Consider the following 23,168-nt stretch of genomic DNA (forward strand, 5'->3'; position numbering starts at 1 on the left):
GAGGAGACAGCTATGTGCAGGGGGAGCTGCTAATGCCATAGGAATGCTGTGCTTCCTTGAGACAAGAATATGGCACCCGGGGCCCTCGGAGACAGCATGGCTTGTCATCCTCAGCCCTGCTGTCACCCTACCCCTGGGGGCCAAGACCCAAACCAGGGTCATGCCTTGGTTAGAGCCCCTGTGGCCCAAATGGACGTGCTTTCTGAGGGAAAATTGGGTGTTACAGTTATTGCAGTGAGGCTTCCGCCCAGGGCTGCTAGAAGACTTTGAGGTCCCGCAGGGCTGCCGTCGCCTGCCAGGCTAGGTGAGATGGGAAGCAGGCACTGAGTCTGGCTTAGGAATGGTTTTTATTCACATCTCCAAAGAAAAAAGAGGTCATCTTTCTGCATGTGCCACAGGGTGGCTGTCAGGATGGTGGCAAGGAGGAAGGGGTGTCACTTCAGGACAGCCAGGGCAAGAGCAGGGAGGAGAGGGACTGTCCCTCACCCAGGGATTTCTGTGGTGGCATAAGTGGCTGTTGATTCACATTTTGTTGCTAAAATGCTGCCAATGCTCCAGTTAAACCAGCAGGCACCAGTACCAGCTCCTGAGCCCACTCACCATGGCAGGGGTGAGGGGATGCAACATGGCAGCTCCCCACTGAGCACCCATGCCCTGTTGGCTGGGCTTTGCTGCTAGGCTGGCAGCAAAATACCTCCTTGGAAGCTTAAAGCTCCAGCTGCGATGTCACCTTGCCAGATGCAGCTCATGGGTGCTCAGTGCACCCTGAGGAGCAGCCCCATTAGTCACAAGTATGCAACTAGTGTGAAGCTCTCACTAAACCTCCAAGGAACGACCATCTGAGGCACTTGGTATTAACACATTTTATTTTCCCAGCGGCCACCCTTCTCAGTGCTCAGTCTTCATGCTGGTAGCCAGGGTACTTAGCTGAGGAGATGAGATGTGGAGCTGGAGGGGTTTGGGAGATTCAGGCTGTCATCTGGCCTCAGATTTATTCAACTCCCTTCATAAACTCCAGGAACTCTGCCAAGGGGAAGACATAAGAGACAAGAGGTGTGAGGTGGAACCGAAGTGCTCTTGGCAGCTTTCCCCAGCCCTGTCTCCTTTTCCATCCCCCTGATGTGCGAGAGGCCAAAGGGGAGTGGCCACCACTCCACTGGCCATGGTGAGGACTCCTCGTGACTCCCACTGAAAATGTCACCCACAGCTGCCACTGAAATGCTGGAGGTGAGCACCCGGGGAGGGACATGGCCACCAGCTCAGCTCAGAAGTGGCCCGGGGGTCATTTTGGCAGCATCATGTTCATAGATACAGCCCTTCAAAGCTGGTGCTTGTGTTCAGGGGCAGGATGCGATGGGTAGGTCTCTGGCAAGAAGGTTTGCTTCAGTGCAGGCTGGCTTTCACAGCATGGGGAGAGTTAAGGCAGCCCCAGGACCTTGCAACCATTTCACAAGCATGAGAAACACCCCATCCCTTTGCAAATGTAGGCTGTGATCAGGTGTATTGCCCAGCACTGCCTTCACAAGCTCACACCTGTCCCTGAGGGCAATTGAGACCGTGGGAGCTGCCCAGGGGACACTCAAGGGCTTGCAACCAAACTGTACACATGAAAGACTCCTACCGTCATAGTCAATCCTGCCATCGTTGTTTTTGTCCCCATCTCTCATCAGTTCTTCTATGTCATCCTCGGTGATGGTCTCTCCTGTTGCCTGCAGCATGATCTTCAGCTCCTCGAGGTCTATGTAGCCATCAGCATTTCTGTGCAAGGATGGAAGATCTCAGAAGTGGACCAACATGCTGGGTAGGGGGAGCTGGGGCAGCTGCACCATTCCACCACCCCACTGTGCTGCAGTCACTGCCCTTACTTATCAAACATCCTGAAGAGATCTGAGAGTTCCTCTTCAGTTTTTCCTTTACTGTCATCTTTCATACACCGGACCATCATAACGAGAAACTCATCAAAGTCTACAGTGCCGCTGCCTGCAGGCAGAATAAACACCATCAGACAGTGTGCCAGTGGGTGGACAGGCAATGCCAAGCAAGAGATCAAACTTCCCTTTAGTAACCGAGGAGCAAAACTCAGCAAAGCAGCCCTGCAGCAAGAGGCAGCTTTCAGGATGCTGGCCTAAGTGGCTGAGGCCATGGACTGACTACATCACCAAATTTATGTTTTTTGCAGTCATTTTGCTATAGCAAAATGAACCAAAAGTTCTACTGGAAGCACTGGTGAATGGAAATTCCTGCTATGGAGATACCTGTTCATCTTATCTAGGTATTAATATTAAAAGCTCTAGTAGGTAGGTATTCATGCAGTGTGTTTTTGCACCAGCAGTACAGTGCTGCTTTTGTCAGTGACACAGCTATTTTCCTTTTTTGCCTGATCTTTAACTCCTTTTTTATTTTCCAGTTACTTACTATGGTTTTTCTGCCCAATGTGCAAACAGTGGATTTTGTTACATGTGATCACTGGTACACTGATTTAATCGACATTGAGAGTTATTTGTGTGTGTGTTTGAGCAGTGAAAGACTTTCCTGATGACAGAATTCTGTAATTGTGGCATTTCTGAAATGGCAGTTGCTATATTCAGCCTGTATTTTGTTTTTTAAATGGATCTGTGCAATTTCAGAGTAGTCCCCAAAATCAGTTCAAGCAGCCTGATCATTATAGGAATAAGAATTTTTATAGTTTCTCTTTGCCTGGAAATCTTCTAAAGGAGATATGCTCCTAGTTTGGTGGGTGTTTAGTGTTCTTCAAAATCACAGTGCTGCAGATTGCTCCCTGCAGGCTGTTGCTGTCCCCAGCATGGATCCTGCCGGCATTGCGCAGATGCTGAGCACTCCCAACCTGCACCATGCCCCCAGGCCTGTGGCATGGGGGTGGTTCTTGGCAGAGTGGAAGAAACCCAAATCTCTCACCATCCTCATCCACCTCGTCTATCATCTCCTGCAGCTCCTCAGGGGTGGGGTTTTGCCCCAGCATCCGCATCACCTTCCCCAGCTCCTTGGTGCTGATGCAGCCGTCCTCTGCCCCCAGCACGAAGATGTCAAAGGCAGCCTTGAATTCTAGGCAGAGATGGGAGAGATGTAGGGGTCTTGCCCCACACCTTGACCCCACAGGTGAGAAGCCCTGCGGCAGGGAGCTCGTCCCTGGTCCAGCCTCCCCTGCCCATACACCCCAGCACTGCTCAGGCACAGCATGGCAAGGACATTTCAATGCTGGTGGATCAAAATCCCTGGGTTATGCCCTGCTTTGGCCAGCTGCTCGAAAGACCGCATTTTTCTGGGGTGTAATTGCTGAGGCAGGCTGGGCTGCCAGCTGGGGAGTTCATCTTTAGGCTGCAGTGTTAGGTTAAAGATGCACCTACCATTTTTCTGCTCTTCTGTCAGCTGCTCAACCTATAAGGAAAACAGACACCAAGTCATTTTTCTTCCTCAGCATCACTAGTGGTTAAAAGCTAACGTTATTTGTTCAACAGCCTCTGCAAAGGTCAACCAAGCCTTATAACAGTCACCCTCATTGACTACAGGATATATGACCAGAGACGCCACAACTTTCTGTAGTCTAAGAGATTCTTCCTCTTAAAAAATATTATTCCCAACTTCTTTGAAGTGAACATAATTTCTCTAGAGTGGCACCATCTATCAGAATTAGCCTTTGCACAAGCAAGGAAGACCCACTGGGAAAAGCATTTGTCTCTGTCAAACATTTGGGAATAATTTCTTGTTGCTGGGAGGCTTCTCAGCAGGATGGCTGTGCTGCTGGGGGCTGCTTGTGGGTCGGCTAAGGCCAGGTCAGAGGTGGGACATGCTGGCAAGGTCCCTGGGGTGGGAGAGGTGGACAGGACCATCCGTGGTAGTTGTTTTTCAGCCCTAGAGTCAGGAAACTCTCTGCACTATCCAGAACGTTAAGAGCTGGTCTACTTCCATCCAAGTCAGTGTTCATTACAAAGGTTCCTGCCTCTGAAGGGAGCTGCTATTCCCTTCAGCCTGTTTTGTGTGTCTCCCTGAAGAAAGGGCCCATGGAGCCATGAGGCATTAGCCAAAAAGGGTCTGGCAGATTGTTCCCAAACCCTACTCTAATTCACTCCCTGCAGATAATCAGCAGGAGCTTATTAGTTAGTGTGAATCAATGAAAATAATCAATGAGGAGAGCAAAGAGGAATCCATCAGCCCTGTGTCATGTCTTTTTAAGGGAATTTTGCTCTTTGGCTCCATTCCTCCCTGCAGGTACCACTTATCTAAAATTGCTGACCCCAACACTGTGTCCAGCTGCCCCTTCAGCAGCATCCATTGGAACACTGAATTTTCAAATTTTCCCTTGCAGGCTGGTCGGCAGCCTCTCTGGAGTCAGCCAGACATGACCCCTGCCAGGACTACCTCTGCCCCATGCAGAGGGTGCCTGACCCCACTTATGTCTCCTTACTACTGTCTCCATGTTCTGTGTGAGCAATCCCCAATGCCCATCCCTGCTGTGTTTTGGTCAGGGCAGAACCCCTCAGCTCAGGGTTGTGGCACCCTATCTTTGAGGGGAGGCTGATGCTTTTTCCCCAAAAAGTAGTGGTTTTGCAAAAGCCAGCTGGAAATTCTTCCTGCTTGCAGCAAGAGGCAGGGGAAGTGCTTTTTCTTAGTGGGACAGAGCCTGTGGGAAGCGGGCAGAGAGCCTTATCCAACTCCCCATGAGGAGGTGAAGACTTTCAAGTCAGAAAGTGGTAAGTACAGTGGCAGGATTGCCATTGCAGGAGGAAACCCAAGCCTGCTGTGGCCCCAGCACCGCTGAAGGCAGGCAGGCAGCTGCTGGCCCTTCGAGGCTATTGTTTGGGCAGAGCGAGGGCAGCCACGATGTTCCCTCAGCCGACATCTGTGATCACCATCCTGCCACTTGGGTAACCTGACCCTCTTGGTGCATTCACTATTTATAAGCCTGGGTGAGAGGTGCTGGAGATAAAGATGAGCTCCCCGATTGTTCCCAGGCTTTGGTATTTATCCTTGCAGCCCTTTATCTGGACACTTGTCCCTGGCACTGTTCTTAGCACTGCTTAACAGAGCTTAAAAATGTTCCCAAAATAGCTTTGTGTTTGCACACCCTTATCTAGGCATGAGTGGGCAAGATGAAAACCCATTGGGTTCTCTGGCTGTCCGTAGGGAATTTGGCATAAATATAATATTAACGTATTAGCATCAGCATGCAGCAAATAAAAAAACCACTCAACTTTTGAAGCTTCCTTGACTACCGAAGTGATAGATGGAGCTATGCTGTATGTAAATTAAATGCACTGTAACTACAGAGTGACACTTCTATTACAGAGATGTCTCTTGAGCTGTTTATAGTGCCCTCTGGACACACGTGCTGTTCACAGCTTTACTCCTTTTTTCCTTCCATATCATTGCAGGGGCAGGTTTCTCCAGCTACGGCGCGGGAAGGCAAGCACTAAGCTCACAGCACTGCACTGGCCATGGTAATGCCAAATCTGCTGTATTTTGCTTTTATAAGCTCTCTTCATCCCATGTTTCCATTTGAAGTCAGACAGGGGAAGCTGAAGTTCTTGAATATTTTTTTTCCCCCAAGTAAATATTTTCTTACAGTTAAAATCTTCAGGAATAGATTCACAAAAAAGCTGTTTGCCTCAGCTGTGCCTGGCTTGGACTTGTTTTGCCTCTGTAAGGGTGCTAGTAGTTCATGCCCAGGACATGCGCCCCACATTTACCAGCATGCTCCCACCTTCAAGCCAGCAGCAAAATCCTTATGGGAGTCCACTGGGTCTTTTGCATGGCTCATTTCCCTGGTTAAGAGCTCTGTGTTTGGGGTAAGTTTTTGGTATCTAAAGTAGGAATTTTTGGGTTGTTCTCTGTTGCTGCAAATTTTCTCAGCTAAATTCATCCATGGTCCAACTCCACTAAAGCCCACAGGCTTTGGCTAGGGATGACCTTCACCAGTGGATTTTTGCCCATTTCTGGGGCAGAGATTTGGAGAGAGGCTGGAGCTTGCAGGTAGACAACCCTTTCTTTTTGGGGCTCTCTGCCTGTGCAATGAGCACACTGCCCCAGCTGACGGACAGACCCTTTTGGCTGTGGGCATCACTGGCTTGCAAAGCACTTCAGCCTTTCTCCCTAATTAAGGGCATGAGGTCCCTAAACAATAAGGAGAGAACCTGTACCTTGAGTCACAGATAATTTATTTCATTACAAAGCCTTATTAGAGAGGTCTGGATTTTCTTTGATTTTACAAGTCACATTTTTCTCCCTTTTTGAGGTGTTGGTTGGGGGGGCTCAATGTTTTATTGTACAGTCTTTCATGAGCCTTTTCATGCTATCAGGATCACTAGGGGGGTTCAATTTCACAAGGTCCAGGGCTGACCAAAGCACAGGAGAGGTGTGAGCATTTTGATGTTTTCTTCAATTACATATCAAGCACTATCCTTCTTCCCTCTAAACACCTTGGAATTAAAAGGGGACTTGTATGATGTATTTTTTTGTGCCCTTGGTTAAAATCAAACCAATCAACTATATATTTAAAAAAAAAAAAAAACAAACAAAAACAAAACCACCAAAAAGCTCTTATTTTAACTTCAGTTATGGAAGGGACACAGTAGCAATCCACACAATCCAGAAACTATTTTCATCCGTATTCCACTCACGTATCACTGTCTGTCTACATTACAAAATATTGCAGTGTCCTTATTACAGACCAAAGAGTTTGGTTCTACACAGCGAGAACAGCATGCAGCTGTGTAAGTTAAAATAGCCATTAGGATGCTCTGCGTTCCCGGAGAGCATAGTTCACATTCTGGGTTTCTGCAACACAGATATCAGGAGCAACAAAATAGAGGAGGATTTTTAAACCTACCAGAAAAATATTCAGCTAAGGATGGGGGAAACATAGCAATGGCAGACTTATAAAGCACCAGAAAGAAGAGGGTGATGTTTAACCCATACGAATAATGTTAATTCTGGGAGAAATGGTGCTCTGCTTTGTCGGGGCTAAAACCAGCAGCCACCTCTTACACTTTCAAGATCTTATTTAGATTTATAACTTCATCTACAGGCCATTTCTGTCTCACAGGGGGGATCCAGGGGACTAATTATAAACAACTAGCAGGCCAGTTGAGAGTTTCCTACTTACAAGAGGAGTGTGAAACCTTCAGAGCCATTAGTGGGAAAGTTCTGTTTTATTATTATATATTATAAATATTTCTTACTTGCATACCTCCATTGAATTAATTCACAGCTATGGGGAATCTATTACAAAATCCCCCAAAACCCTTTAAACCATCCCCCCCCCCTCCCCCCACCCATCCCCAAAGGAAGGCACTTACCGCTGCCTTATAAATGTCATCCATGGCTGGAGAGGGTGGGTGAGGGGCTGGGGGATGTCACGGTCACACTCTGCCAGCACTGCCCCTGCGAGCCGGGCTGATATAGGGGGCTGCCCGCCCCAGGGGACATGACCAGCCCACCAACAGCCCTGCACGCCCATCCCATTCCTGTCCCTGCAGGAATGCCTCATCTGCGTGCCTTGGGATGGCGACACTGCTGAGCCAGAGGCTGGCATGTCTGGGGCCAGCCCTAGTCCTGCTCTGGGACAGCTGGAGGTTTCCTCGTGACTTTGACGGGGGAGCAAGCAAGCTTTTCAGCTGGGTTTCAGTAGGTTTGGTCTGATATTTGGCTGTCCTGACTGGACATATGCCACTGTGTCACCTCCACCTCCTGTGTGTTTTCTCCCTGGAAGCTGCATTAGAAAAATTACACTGTGCCTAATTAAATTAGATAATACAGGAAAGGCATGCCTCCCAAAATATCCCCATCCAGCAGCAAATGTTCCCTGGGGGCAGTGGGAAGAGGGGATGTCAGGTCCTCCCTGTCCCAATGCTGGCTGCCCCCAAACCCAGGGGGGGGAAAAGCTGGGGGACACACAGCCAGGGCTGATGCCCTTGGAGGGGCTGATGCCATGTGCATGCGGGCACTGAAGCCATGGGGGAATGTGTGGCCCCGATGCCATGGTGGAGAGAAGTGTGGAGGCAGATGGAGCTTTAGTTCCATTTTCTGCATTTAGCTGGGGCTGCAAAATGGGGGGTGGCTGTCAGCTCTGGTTGATTTCAGGGATAATTCCCAGTCCTTTGGTAAACTGGGACTTGCTTCACCCAACCAGCAGCTGACGTATGCCCACTGCAAATGGGGAAAATCCACTCTCCTGAATTTACCCCACCATGGTGGAGAGCAAAACACACCAAAGGCCTCCAAGTGATGACAGCGTTTTCTCAGTACAGGGAAAAGTGTTTTAATCCACAGCAATCAAAGCAAAACCTGTCTTTTTGGTGATCCAGGACTCCCTCTTGTGTCCAAAGGATGGCTCCAGCATCTCAGGGTGATGAAGTCTCACCTCCAGCCAGCTCATATGGGCATTAGTTAGCAAAACTGAAAATACTATGAATGCAGCTGTTAGGTCTCATCTCTTCTAAAAGTCCTTTCTCCCTTTAATAGAAATCATGCTGCATGTAAAGAAACCGTCTGTCCCTATGTAATGTCTAACCAAAGTGGCGTTAACCAGTGACCCAGGGTGGTGTCAGCATGAACTGAGGGCATGGGTGAGCACAGAGCCGTGTCCCCACAACACATCCTCCCAGGTTTTGCAGTCCCAAAAGATTAACTTGGTGCAGCAGCTGCTGTGAACTGTGGTCCTGCAGTCCCTCGCTGGCTTTCATTTACTGAGACTTCAGCTGTGATCTGCCTCTTCTTAGCATAGGTATGGCAGACATATTAAAAAGGAAAATAGTTGCATTTAAGGAATTAATTTCTGAAGTATGTTAGTCTTCAGAGTTGGAACATAGTAATATTTTGGATACCTTGAGCATAGAAAAGGCAGAAAAAGCTGCAAAGGGTAGTAGTTATTTTGTTAGAGGGCATTGGAGCCTGTCCTTAGGTGAGGGCACAGGCTGGGATGGGGGACTTGCTGTCCTCCACCACCAAATCATCACCCAAACCCTCCTGGGCACCCCCATGGAGACACCTAGTGAAGTGCTGCCCCAAGGCAAACCCCAGACCCAGGCTGCTTTTCCCAGCGGGATTCCCTGCAGAGCCAGCAGAGCTGCAGGCACTGGCCCCAGCACAGCCAGGCATTGCAGCAGCTGTGGCAGCGGGTGAGGAATCATGCCTGGCCCCGTCTCTCCATCCTGGAGGCGATGGCTCTGAGTCATCCCCCTGAAAACAGCCCCTGGGATGCGTCAGAATATATCTAGGGCCAATGCATGGCAGGAGCAGGAGCTCTAACATTCCTGTCAAAGGGTTGTGGCTGTGCTCCCAGAGGAGCCAGGATAAAATCCAGGTTGGGATGTGGAAGAAGGGTCTCTGTTTGCTTAGACAGGGGAAATCTGGGCCACTGCCACCGTGCACACCGACATGGGAAAGCTGTGCTTCTGCAAATGCCTGATGTGAACAGACTTGCAAAACACAGTCATGCTTACAGCGGAAAGATAAAATCTATCTGGCAGCGAGAGATGATGTTCCTCCTGGGGAGGGAGGCACAGGCGAGGGGTATCATGTCAACCTGCTGCTCAGAGCCAAAGCTTCCAGCATCCCCTGCCTCTCCGGAGCAGTTTGCTTATGAAAGAGCTGGGAATTGGGATTTTATAGAGAAACCCAGAGCCTCTACTATGCAAAACACAGGGGAAGGCTGCTGTGGCAGGTATTGGGGTGTCCCAGGGGAAACCATCTACTCCTGCTGCTTCTCTCGCCTCCCTGCATGAGACCCACAGCAGACATGGAGTACAGCTATCTATAGCCTGAGGAGGGCTGCCAACACAAGTGCCCTTAATCCCAGTGCACAGACGGCTCAGCGGCACACCGGCTGTTGCTGTGGTTAGGTACTGAACATTAGCTTGGGCTTCAGCTGCATCCCGACATGCCATTGCACTTGTCAGTCAATCCAAGGTGCCAAGACAAGCGGAAGTGTTTACTGTGCTTTTTTCTCCAAAATCTTGGTTCAGCTTTTCCTTTCCACGCAGCTGCAACCCACTGCAATGCAAGCACAGTCATCCTTCAGGTCAAAGGAAATAAAAGCTAAAGTCCAACTAAGTTTCAACTTTATTTGAGGTCAGGGGTGTTTGCAGGGCTCTTTGGGCAATCTGCCATGGCTCCAAACTGCAGCAAAATGCTCCAGCATCCCCTTTCCCCGCTTGGGGCACCCTTCAAACCCTTTAAGCCCTGCAGCTTCTTCCCCAAGGAACATGTATCACAGGCTAAATGGTCACCTGGAGCCCAATTTCCCCAGTTAAAACAAATTTCCTTCAAGAGAAGCATGCTGACAATCCATGGTGGAAAAAATCTGGGGTTTTACTGCTATCTAAATCATCCTTGGAGGATTTTAGCTGAATGAGCCCCTGTTTGCCCCCTTCCCCAGCTGTCGCTCCCAGGGCCATCACACCACGTACTACCTTGGCATCTGCAGGCAGAAACTGCTTTATGGAGAGGAGAAGGGTACCTATCAAATCCAACAGACATGCAAGCATTGCAAATTGTTATTTAATTAAGGAGATGGGACATTCAGAGGAAGCTTAATTAAAGTTGCTCTCCGAAATCACTTATTATCTCATCAAGATGCAGAACTCAGCAGCAGCTCCTGCCAACACTGGGACAGCACTAGAAAATCCCTCTTGGGCTGCCTTTACTATATGTGTTTTCTCCAACCACAATATCTTTTGGCTAAGGCCTGACTGAGGGAAATTGTTTTGCAGTGAAAGTAAGATCAAAGAGCATTATCCAGCTGCATTTGCAGATGTGTGTTTGCTTATCTGCTCCCCTGGTCCTGGCTGCATCTGCCAGATGCCAGCATTACCCATGTAGCATTACACTGTCTGCACTGCAGCTCCCTTCTGCTGAGGAAATATGTTCCATCCAGACAGCTTCAAAAGCCACAAGTGCACCCAGGGCATTTGGCACTTCTGCTATTATTAATGATGCTACACTGGAGCTAATTGCATCTTCCCTTAGGTAGCATAAGGAAGGACAGAGAGAGGTCACCTTTGTTTTGTTGGAAGGTGTTTTTTTATCCAGACCTGCTGTGACTTCCCCTTGGGGCAACTCAAATTCATGGGGAAAAGGCCGAGGAGGATTTGCTTGCCATCCTCTAAATTCTCCACTTCTACTACAAATTCCTGGCAAGATCCTCTTTAGCGTGCACAGATTTGAAACACTTCCCTGTGCTTAGTGGGACTGTGCATTGAGGTAAGTGAGGTTCACAATGTCAGCGAAGGCACCTCAGGCAACACCCTGAGTTCACTCTGGGTTCATCCCAGAGGCCCTGGGCTGAGACCATGCAGGTCTGCCCTATCAGCCCAGCTCCTCAGCTTTGTTTTTGAGGCAGCACCAGGCTCATTGGTCACTGAACCATTGCAGTGGCACCTCTGCCCAACACAACGGCATCCAAGCCTTCAGCAGCACATGATGGCCACAGATCTCAACCAAAAACTGTCTGCAGCTGGGGGAGGCACTGCTTTGGACCACTGCCAGCACTGCTTCCAGATGCAGATGGTCATGAGTGCAATAGCACAGCCATATGGACATTAGGGAGATCAGCCCTCTGCAGACAGGGACTGGGCTTTCGCTCTGCAGTTCAATCTCAAATGCCCTGTGCTAGTATCCACCTGTGTTGCGCTTTCCAGCATCGCCACAGCGCATTGTGCACATTGTGCACACCAGTCTGTAGCTGCCTTCAGCCAGCTCGGACAGGCCTGAAGCTCCTTGAGCTGCCTGCATTGCAGGGCACTGCATAGCATACTACTATACAGCCCAGCACTACATTAGACAGCATGCATATGCTGCATTGTGTTGCACAGTACGGCACGGGGCAGCACTGTTTTGCATTACACAGCACTGCAGAGCACTGCACTACATTGCACAGCCCTGCTCTGCACTGACCGACGCCGTGCCGCGTTGCACAGCACCGAAACGCAGCGCGAGCTCCCCAGGGAAAGCTACCACGTACGCACGCCTCACACCCTAAACCCCGCCCCGGCGGCCAAAGGCCCCGCCTCCGTACAAGCTCGCCCCCGTCAAAAGCCCCGCCTCTGCCGCCGGCGGCCTCTGCCAATAAAGAGGCGGCGGGCGGAACGAGCCCCACCCTGAGGGGGTTAAGCCAAGATGGCGGCGGCGGGAGTGGGGGCCGGGATGGGGGCTGGTGCGGGTGGCGGCGGCGGCGGCAGCAGCCGGAAGGGAGCGGCGGCGGCGTGAGGGCGGCGGCGGCCGGTCCTCTGTGCTTCTCGCGGCGTCATGGAAGCGGCGGCGGGGGCCGAGGACGGCGAGGAGCCCCCGCGGGAGGCCCGAGTCTTGGGCTCCGAGCTGGTGGAGACCTATACGGTGCGGGGGCGGGGGGAGCGGGGAGGCCGTGAGGGACGTGCCGGGCGGCGGGTGGTGGTGCGGGGAGGCTTGGGGGAGCGGGTCCGCCCGGCCACCGCCTCAGGCAGCCTGCGGGGGGAGCGGGCTGGCGCCGGGCTCGGCGCCGGCCCGGCCTCCGGCTTCGGCCGCCGCCTGCCTCTCGGCTCCGGGGAAGTCAGGCGGCAGCTCCCGACACGGTTTTGTATCTGCGCCGCAGCCAGAGCGAGAATAATTTGGCAGAAGTTTCTGAGCGGTTTCTGCCTCGGTGGAGGGACGCGTGTTCTGGGCGCGTCGGGGCAGGGCTGCGGCTCTCCCGGCGGTGAGTTCGGACCCGGAGCCCCTCGGAGCTTCGGCCCTTTGGCAGAGCTGCTGTTCCAGCGGAGGCTGGGTTTGCGAGTGTCGTGTTCTCGCCCGCATAGTCCTATACCTATATATGCATATATATATGTACGTATACACACACATCATTATGGAAAAGCTTTACTAAGTAAACGTAGCTTTTAAAGCTGGACTGAATTTAGTAGAGACCTTTCCTTCAGGTGCAAATACTGTGAAACTCTTGAAAAGCTAATTTTGTTTTCAGAGGAAATGAGGTGATTTGGAATAGGAAGTTTTTCTCTTACCCTACAAAAAGGAGGAAAGATTCTCAGCAGCCCTTTAGTTTGGGGAAGTAATTAAATTTTTGATGCATAACTTTTTTAACTGGTTGCATTGTAGCAAGAGTTAACTGCTCTGTTTTTCAGGAAGAAGCTCATCATAAAACAAACCCCAGCATAATTGTAGACAGAAAATATCTTGAGCACACCACCCTTCAGTTATATAACTAACAATGTTTTCTGCTCCTACCTCATTTTAGTGTGATTTGAATGATCTTTTTTGTAGAATGCACATAATGACACAAGGTTTCCTGCTGTAGGAACCTAAAAAAGAAAAGCAAAAGGGGAGCAATGGTCTAGAAAGACAGTATTTGTAGAGTTGTGCAATAGTTATAAGTAATACTTCGGGCTACTGCCTCTGAAAAGGTATCCAGAGAAAACAGAGCAACAGGGGAGTGATTTCTAAGTTTTTAATAGGACAGAGCATTTATACAGCTATAGTATATGAAGGGCCTTACTCCTTTCCAGTTGACAACTCTTGAAATGTCACTGTGTGGGCATGACTCTCAGGTGGTGAGTAGCCATACTTACAGACAAAAACATAATGAGCATTCAGTGATGGAGTTGGTTAGAAGCTTAAAATACATTATTGAAAGTTGCTTCAGCTCTTTCTGTCATGTTAGTTGCATAGTGTGTAATCACAGAAATGATACTATAGCTGTTGAGATCTTACCACTCTGTGTGTCAAGATGTGGCTTGTCCCCCAAGAAATTTTATTCCATGTGTCTGATCAGCTGAGAGGTGTGGTGACTGGAAACTCATTTCAGGTGTGAACCAAGACTCAGTAGTGTTAATGTTGGTGTTGAGAACTTTAACGAGTATTTTATAATAGCAGTGAATGAAAAAATCATAGAATCACTGAATCATTAAGGTTGGAAAAGACCTCTAAGATGATCAAGTCCAACTGTCAACCCAACACCACCATGCCTCTTAAATCATGTCCTGAAGTGCCATGTCTACATGTTTTTTTGAACACCTCCAGGGATGGTGACTCCACCACCTCTCTGGGCAGCCTGTTCCAATGCCTGACACTCTTCCAGTAAAGACATTTTGCCTAATATCCAATCTAAACCTCCCCGATGCAGCTTGAGGCCACTTCTTCTCATCCTATTGCTAGTAACTTGGGAGACCAACACCCACCTCACTAAACCTCCTTTCAGCTAGCTGTAGAGTGTGATAAGGTCTCCCCTGAGCCTCCTCTTCAGGCTAAACAATCCCAGTTCCCTCAGCCGCTCCTCATCAGACTTGTTTTCCAGACCCTTCACCAGCTTTATTGCCCTTCTCTGGACATGCTCCAGCAACTCAATGTCCTTCTTGTAGTGAGGGGCCCAAAACTGAACACAGTACCTGAGGTGTGGCCTCACCAGTGCTGGGTACAGGGGCACGATCACCTCCCTGCTCCTGCTGGGCACGCTATTCCTGATACAAGCCAGGATGCCATTGGCCTTCTTGGCCACCTGAGCACACTGCTGGCTCATGTTCAAGCAGCTGTCAACCAGCACCCCCAGATTGTTCTCTGCCAGGCAGCTCTCCAGCCACTCTTCCCCAAGCCTGTAGCATTGCATAGGGTTGTTGTGCCCCAAGTGCAGGACCCAACACTGGGCCTTGTTGAATCTCAGCGTGTCCAGATCCCTCTGCAGGGCCTTCCTGCCCTCCAGCAGATTGACACTTCCTCTCAGCTTGGTGTCATCTGCAAACTTACTGAGGGTGCACTTGATCCCCTCATCCAGATCATCAATGAAGATATTGAACAAGACTGGCCCCAATACTGAGCCCTGGGGAACCCTTCTCATGACTGGCTGCAAACTGGATTTAGTTCCATTCACCACAACTCTCTGGGCTTGGCCATCCTGCCAGTTTTTTTACCAAGTGAAGAGCATGCCTGTCTAAGCCATGAGCTGCCAGCTTCTCTAGGAGGGTGCTGTGGGAGACAGTGTCAAAGACCTTACTGAAGTTCATGTAGACAACATCCGCAGCCTTTCCCTCATCCACTAGGCGGGTCACCCTGTCACAGAGAGATCAGGTTGATCAGGCAGGACCTGCATTTCATGAACCCATGCTGGCTGGGCCTGATCCCCTGGTTGTCGTGCACATGTCTGGTGAGCGCACTCAGGATGAGCTCCTCCATAACATTCCACGGTACTGAGGTCAGGCTGACAAGCCTGTAGTTCCCTGGATTCTCCTTCTGGCCCTTCTTGTAGATGGGTGTCACACTGGCAAGCCTCCAGTCATCTGGAACCAGTCAGCAGGTCGTAAACTGCTTCCTCCTGGATTATGGGGGGTTTGTTCTGCTCCCTGTCTCTGCCTTCCAGCCCAGGAGGCTGAATGCCCTGGGGATAACTGGTCTGACTATTAAGGACTGAGGCAAAGAAGGCATTAAGTACCTTAGCCTTTTTATCATCCTTGGTGGTGGTGTGGCCCCCCCCAACCTGCATCCAGTAAAAGATGGAGATTCTCCTTGGCTCTCTTTTTGTTGTTAATGTACTTGTAAAAACACAATTTATCTCTTACGACAGTGGCCAGGTTGAGTTCTAGCTGGGCTTTTGCCTTTCTAATTTTCTCTCTGCGTGTCCTAATGAGATCCCTGTATTATTCTTGTGTTGCCTGCCCCTTCTTCCAAAAGTGGTAAACTCTCCTATTTTTTTCCTGAGTGCCAGCAAAAGCTCCCTGTTCAGCCAGGCCAGTTGCCTTCCCCCGGTTCTTTTTATGGCACATGGGGACAGCCTGCTCCTGCACCTTGAGGACTTCCTTCTTGAAGAAAGCCCAGCCTTCCTGGACCCCTTTGCCCTTCAGGACTGTCTCCCAAGGGACTCTCCCAATCACTGCCCTGAAGAGGCTAAAGTCTGCCCTCCGGAAGTCTGTGGTAGTGGTTTTGCATTCAAGTGAATTTAGCTGAGAAAACCTCAAAGTGTTATCTGCCACCTTATTCCACTGGAGGTTGTGGACGCAGGAGATTAAACACTAGCTACTTTGCTGCTTCAGCCTGCAAATTAGTAGTGTGGTACAGCCAACCTTTGGTAATACCATTAATGTGCTAGGTTGAGCTGTAGTTCAGGCATATAATTCTGCTGCAGGTAGTGTTCAGCAACTCAGATGATAGTAGGGATAACATTTTAAGCTGCTGCAGCTAAGCCCAAGGAAGCTTATTTTTTTCAAGGACAAACTTAGTTTTTAATGATTATGGTTCTAGAAATACAATGCTGTTTTAATGCCGTTTTTCTTGGAGGCTTTAAAAGTAGGGTGTTTGAAAGGCAAGATTTACAAGTATTTGGTCCTGCTTTGACTCTCTTGCTGCATTTTTGAAGGAGTCATGGCATTAAGCTTACCTGTGTGTAACCTAAAACTGTTAGCAGGACTTCAGGCCTGCAGCCAGTTTGTATGAGACAGACCTAAGCCGTTAGAAATGTAGGAAGAGATCTTTAAATGCAAACAGAAATTTTACAGAATTCTTCACAAGATAAAATGTTTTATAAAAATTAGCATTTTTGTTCAGTATTCAAAATTTTATTAGTGGCACTTAAGGACCTGATAAAGACCTGTACTGCAGCAGAAGTGAAGAAATTAGATGGTGTAAAAGTCCGTCAAATCTGGTAAAGGTGAGAAAGGAAATATAGCAGTAGCAAGCTGCATCTTTATCCATTAACATGTAGTAGTCAAGGTGGCTGTGGTCCTAGTTACATCCTTGTTTTTGAAAGAGTCATTTTTCTTTTGGCATGTGTGCTTCCCATTGTATCTGTATTTCAGAACTCAATCTCAATAGAAGGAGGCTTACTTTAATGACATCCATTTTACAGTTGTATGTAATTTTGAAGGTACTTTTAAAGATGTGATTCTTGTTGGAGTTGTTAGGGTGGCAGGCAAGGTATGGATAAATCCAGCAGGAAAAAATACTGCACTTGTTGTTGTTTTTTTTCCTGTTGAGTTAGAAAAGTATGAGCACTTTTATTAGATATTTCTGCATATGCTGGTCCAGCTAGATGCTGATTGAAGACTGGCTGATTGCTAGAAGGCCACCAGGCTTCCAGTGCTTCATTTGTTTCCTGCTATGAATTTGGCCTAAAATTGCCTTCCTGCTTTTCCTGTCTTTTGCAGCTGTTTTTAGTATAAATATGATATTTAAGGGAAATACTGCAGCTTCCTTGAATGGGTGTAAACTGACTGACTAATTGACAGGCAGGGAGGAGGAGATGCGATTGTATCACTGCTCTGGAATTTGGGACCTACTGGCTGCAGTCACACCTGTGTCCTGTGGGCAGCCCTGTCTGTCATCTGTAAAGTGAGGTGCTTGTCTTTTTCTTGACATACTGAAGTATGTGAAGTTGGATGAGGGATACTATAGAAATGCAAGTTTTCAATGTAAAGTGAGATGGGCGGGGTTTTGTAATGTGTACAGGAAGTAAACAAAAGGCAGTCTGGAATCACTGCTGTTCATTCAACAGCTGATTTAAGTTATACATCTTTTAAAAAGTTTCATAAATATTTCACCTTTATTTAGGGAGATGAAGGCATGCTGTTCAGTGGTGTGAGTACTTACCTGCAAAGAGTTTGAAGTGACTGGTTAGAACATAATGAAAATATACAGCACTACAGATATGATAAACACTTTACAGACTTAACCAAACTTAACCAGAACAACTGATTTTTTAAGAAAGGAATACAAAATTTAGTACACAGAAGAGTTTGGTAGAGACATGGGGAGGGTGAAAACCTGTGAATGTAAACACTCCTGCATTTTAGCTCAATAGAAATGCAGTTTGTCATAAATATGGGTGGAGATTTCATATGGTATGTTTATGTCTGGGAGACAGTACAGCATGATAGAATTTCATCATCTCTCCATGATGCCCTCTAGCAGTTGGCTTGACAGACAGTCCTTGAAGAATCTTGACTTAAATTGTCAGTGTTGTCGTAACAATGCACTCAGAATTCATATATATATATACACACGACTTTTTCAGAAACTTAGCAGGCTTTTTGCCTTTTTTGCTTTAAAATGATTGATTTCTGTACCAGTCTTCGGAGCACATAAGCATATTGCATTTGTATTTATTCTTCAAGATAATGGGAGCTTATGGATTGATGTGAAATCAGCTGCTGTCATTCTGCATACTGATGCTGTTTGACTGGTGAATAGGTACTGCTAGCTCTGTCTGCATTCAACATGGGGAATGCTCTGGCTTTTTACAAACTTAATTGTATCAGTGCATGTAAACATTCACTTCAACAGGTATTTTCCTGACCAGACTATCCATTTGGCTTGGTGCTATGTTTCTAGAAGTTGTCAGTGCTTGCCATTTCAGCAAAAGGATGCAAACCCTTTATTATATATTGACTCTTGACTCTATTGTGTACAGAGATGGGGGCATTCCTTCCTTGTCTTAGGAGCTGTCAGTTGGGAGCTGTGAAGTTTACTGAGTTTTCAATGTCTAATCTGGGGGTTTATACATTGTGAACTCAATCTGCATTGCATTTAGCTATGCTGCTTGATCTGCTATAATTTAGCACAGTCAGCTTTTTAAACTAGTCTTTTTATTATGGCATGTAAATGTAGTACTTTTTAGTTCTAACTTCAATCTTCCGGTTTCTTTGAGTCTCTCCTTGCTTTCTTCAGGGTTATGAGGAACTTCTGAATGCTCAGGTTATTCCTGTTCTAGTTTGTCACCAGCACAGTGAATAATCCTGATCTGCCATTTCCAACATGTGGTGATGGGAAGGCAGACACAGGCCTTGACTGAGACTGTAATTCTGTGTAGACATTCATCTGTATTCTCAGCACTCATCCCAACTGTCTCTCGCAGTATGCACTAGTTGGGCATCTTGATTCAATTCTCTGTAGGACTTGGGTTTTGTTCAGCAAGCCAGTGTCAGATGCTTACAAAAGAATTATTAGTATGAGATACAGTTCATCTTTTAAAATGCAAGTTTAAAATTCTGTTTAATGTTTGGTATTGTGCTGGTCTGTACTAACAGTAAGTGAAAACTGGCCTTTTAAGTGAGAAGTTGAAACTGTTGATGCTTTTTTTCCCTCAAGTGGATTTAGCAACTAGATGTACATCATTCTCATAGCAGCTATGAGTCAGGTCTATCTGATCTGTGGTAGTAAGCAAGTGTTCAGCAGTATTAATGCTTTCAAGACTTGATTATGTATTGTTTTTTTCCCCCCCAAGGAATATGTTGGACTGGATAACAGTTTATTTGATTTGTTATTTTCAAGTAGCTCTAGAACTGTTTTCTACTTTGCGTTTTATTTTGTACCTTTAAAGTTTCTTTGGAATGGCTTGCTTCTGGCGTATCCAAAGGTAGGCTGTGAGTTTCACACAGAACCAGTAGTGTTCAGTTGGAATGTCACCAACAATGAAAATCTTGAATTGTTTGGTGCATGCATGGTTAAAAATACTTAGGTCTGTGTAAAGACATGTTGGGTTGCTTTTGATAATTTTAGTGATTCTTTGAGCACCATTGTAACTCTCAGGAAGCTGTTTTGTGTGCTTTACCCTAAAAGGAATAGAACAGTTAACATCAAAGCAAACAATAGATTTGTCTCGATTTCTGAAGGGTTAAGCTCCAGATTTCTGCTTAACTGTGAAGTGACAGCAAGATGGTTGCCAAGTTCCTCTGCTCATTGTGAAACTTAGTAGATTGAAGGAGTGCTGCTGTCTCCAGTTTGTTGTGGATAGCTATGAATACCAACTTAGCTAGCTGAAATCTTCAGAAAAAGTAGTAGCTTAGAGATCTTGGTTATTAACCTTTGGGTTACAAAAATAAAAGCCATTGCTTTACATTAAGAAACATCTACATGTTTTTGTATGTGGATCAGCCTTGTGAATGAGATTAGGCATCCTACATCAGCAAAGTCACCTTAGAGTTTGGATTAACTTTTAGTTAACTATTATACTTTAAGAATGTAGACTCACCTTATAGTGCTACATGAACCAGCATACCTTGGTCAGCTTCTCTTTAAGAAATGGTTTGCAGTTCCCTTACTTGAATGTCTTCCTTTCAGGTATACATTATTCAAGTCAGTGTTGGCAATCATCAGTGGACAGTCAAACATCGTTACAGTGATTTCCATGACCTGCATGAAAAGGTAGGGATATTAAAACTGTGGCCTTGGTCTTTTACAAAACATCATACAGTTTGTATAGTTTTGTTGTACAGGACATAAATTCTTTCCTCAGCGAAGAGCAAGAATATCTGCCAGATACCATCTGAACTGCAGGCTAAATCCTTTTTGTATGAACAATATTACTTACCCCTGTTACACTTCCCTCTTGAACTGGGGGAAGTTGGCCTGGACAACTTTAGTCCTGGACAGAAGCTTGTATCACAAAGAGTGGAGTTCAGGTGAGAGTCATTAAATGTTTTGCCAAGAGAGATGTTTATGATCAGCTGATCTGGTAAACAAGAGCTGGTTTGGAGCAAACACTTTATTCTGGGAGGGGTGGATGGTAAAACTGTCCTTAGACAGTAGCATGGGGTAGTTACTAACCAGTGCTGATCAAAAACAGTAAGTGAGCATGAGGGAAAGTCCACTATATTCAAGACTGAGCAGCTTTCTCAGAAATGCACCAGTTACTCTGTTGTTGTATCACCTTAGTTACGTACTGCCCTGTGGTACTGTGAATGATTCTCTCAGAAAATACTATTATTGAACTTCTCATCATTTTATGATAAAATGCTCTTTCTGAAAATATCTAATACTTTGAAGGCAATAGCTAAATTTACTGGTCTTACTGGGATCAGGCAACACGCTCTTTTAATGTGTTCCATTGCATCTTTTGTGCAAGTTGAGTTGGTGGGTTGGGTGGTAACTCTGGTCTTTGTCTTTCAGCTTGTTTCAGAAAAGAAAATAGATAAAAATCTGTTACCTCCTAAGAAGATTATTGGAAAAAATTCCAAAAGCCTGGTGGAAAAAAGACAAAAGGAATTAGAGGTCTACTTGCAAACCCTGCTAGTCAAGTTCCCTGTCACTGCTCCCAAAGTTTTGTCACACTTCCTACACTTTCATTTATATGTAAGTTATATTTTTAGCATATGAAATGGAGGTCTAAGTGTGTTTCTCTAGTTTTCTGACTTACAGGGAATTGTATGGAATCTTCACAAAATAGCTGAAACGGCTCTTTTTCAGCATTTTGCACAATGTAAAAAACAAAACATATTCTTAAGATTTTTGACACCACTTTTTATTGCAGTAGGTACTGTGCTGGCAAGTAGTGTGGATAGGGACTCTAAGAGGAGAAAATAAATGCCGGCAGGGTAGTTGGAAGCTGTGAATAAGTCTGAAGCTGAATTGGTTGTTAGGCTGAAGTCAATAGGGCTGGCTCTCTGAAGGAACACCGCATAATTGATCCACACACACCCCTACTTAGTGGTTAATGGTTAGAGATGTGGTTCACAGTAAAACAGTTTCCAGTAGCCCAAATGAAGAAAAATGGTGCTTCTCCATGGGAAGCACACTGCTGGAGTAGCCTCTTGAGAAATAGCTCCAGCAAGCAGGTAGAATGTTATGGTAAAGGATGCCTGAAGGTAGAAGCAGTGGCTTGCTTTCACGTTCAGATTGCAATTTTCTTTAACTATTGTGTATAATTAGGCTTTTTTGCAGTATGGCATCATGTTGTAAGGGGGAGAATGAACTTCATAAGATGAAAATACACTGGAGAACTCAATGAAAAGGATGAGTGGTAATTGCTTTGGGGGGTATGTGCTGAGCTGTCCCTTCATGGTTTCAAATAAAGGCTTCAGAAATTAATCACAATTTGTCCATTAGGTGTGTTAGTTTAGCTTTAGCAACAAAGAAAAACCTGTTTTAGTCATGTTACATGAACATAATTATCTTGGTGAGACTTTAGAGATTGACTTAGATAAACAGTCAAAGGTTTACTTCGTAGTGTTGCTATTGCCCTGCAGATTTAAGTGAGAAGCACTGGTTTGTTGTAATCGAGCCCTCTTAAGTGGATTAGATGTTTTGAATGTATTAAAAGTGTGTGTGAATAACGTAGAGACAATTCTGTTCAGATGGAGCAAACTTCCTGATCACCAGGAAGTTGCATAACTTTTCTGTTCTCTGGTTACTCTCTTAAATGTCTGTTTCATTAATGTTTCAGCCCTGTAACTTGAACAAAGGTTTTTATGCATGCAGAAACTCTTACTAGTCCCCCTCTTGTTTTTCAGTTAGACTATTTTTTTCCTCTAGTTGTAATACTTACCCTTTTTTACTTTTCCAAACAACTAGCATTATTTGGATATGAATGCTTCCCTGTTTCTATACTGCAGTTGTGTATTAAGAGAAAGATTGTTGCTTAATCTGCATTTCTTTGCTTTAGGGGAATCTGGCTTCAGTTATAAACTCTTTTGCTTGGAATATTTTTAAATATTTACAAAACAAAAGTTAGTTATTCAGCAGAAACGCTAAACAGTTACCACAGCAATTCTACTGGGAAATAACCTTCCTGCAGAACTTTGATCTTTTAAAATATCTTTTTTACTAGACAGTCCCTGTGCATGCTCGAGTCATAATCCCTGATATTGCTTCATTAGTTTATATAAGAAGGCTGCAATATTTTTTGTGTATTTTTATTTGTAGTATTTCCAGTGGGAATTATTTATTTCCCAGGTTAATAGAACTAAATGGAGTAGAAGTGCCTACCATAAATACATTAAAACCACTTTGAAGCCTTTACATGTCACAGGGAAAAGGCAGGTACAGCTTAAAGAGAAGCAGTTGTATGTAATAGCAACGTAGAATGCTTTTGTTACTTTGACATTGAGTAGGATGTCTGCAATGATACGGGGATGCTTATTTTGTTGCACTGTCTTATACTTTGTCATCTTAGAAGATTTGGTTTGTTAACTTAGAGATAGAAGCTCTTGCAAGAAAAGAATTGAGTACCTACAAGCTGCTGTTCAGAGACACCTGCAAACAATGGACTTCTGTGGGTTTGATGCATATAAGTAGTTAGAGCTAAGACAGAGGTCTCTTGTAGACAGGAATATAGAGTTGCTTTTTTTGCTTGCTAGTCACTGAGCAGTCCAAGTCATAACCTTGTTTCAGTTGGAAATGTAGAAAAAATTCCTGCTGTGTCCCAGGTGACGAAAGGGATAGAGAGTGTATTTTTCAATTAAGTCTGTGTGTGCCAGATGAGTGTA

At 46.2% G+C, this 23,168-nt stretch overlaps 2 protein-coding genes across 14 annotated transcripts in view; one reads left to right on the forward strand and one right to left on the reverse strand.

The window, feature by feature from the left end:
- Nucleotides 1-848: 848 nt before the first annotated feature.
- TNNC1 (troponin C1, slow skeletal and cardiac type) lies at nucleotides 849-7,477 on the reverse strand. Its single transcript, XM_075096319.1, has 6 exons — nucleotides 7,314-7,477; nucleotides 3,366-3,396; nucleotides 2,917-3,063; nucleotides 1,866-1,980; nucleotides 1,622-1,758; nucleotides 849-1,023 (listed from the first exon to the last, which is right to left on the reverse strand). The coding sequence occupies exons 1-6, from the start codon at nucleotides 7,335-7,337 to the stop codon at nucleotides 992-994; spliced, it is 486 nt and encodes a 161-aa protein (XP_074952420.1). The 5' UTR covers nucleotides 7,338-7,477; the 3' UTR covers nucleotides 849-991.
- Nucleotides 7,478-12,138: 4,661 nt separating this feature from the next.
- NISCH (nischarin) overlaps nucleotides 12,139-23,168 on the forward strand; it is a 35,747-nt gene continuing 24,717 nt past the window's right edge. For 5 of the 13 annotated variants that reach the window (XR_012661077.1, XR_012661076.1, XR_012661079.1 and 2 more), the window contains exons 1-3: nucleotides 12,142-12,348; nucleotides 20,026-20,109; nucleotides 20,854-21,036. Coding sequence is in view for 2 of the 13 variants with exons in the window: in XM_075096320.1 (XP_074952421.1) it covers nucleotides 12,262-12,348; nucleotides 20,026-20,109; nucleotides 20,854-21,036 (354 nt within the window). In the remaining 11 variants the exon portion in view is untranslated. Of the gene's footprint in view, nucleotides 12,349-20,025; nucleotides 20,110-20,853; nucleotides 21,037-23,168 lie in introns of all 13 variants that reach the window. The other 8 variants (XR_012661073.1, XR_012661075.1, XR_012661074.1 and 5 more) reach the window with 3 other exon arrangements.

The sequence above is a fragment of the Phalacrocorax aristotelis genome, chromosome 6 (assembly GCF_949628215.1).
Source record: "Phalacrocorax aristotelis chromosome 6, bGulAri2.1, whole genome shotgun sequence".
Lineage (NCBI taxonomy): Eukaryota > Metazoa > Chordata > Aves > Suliformes > Phalacrocoracidae > Phalacrocorax > Phalacrocorax aristotelis.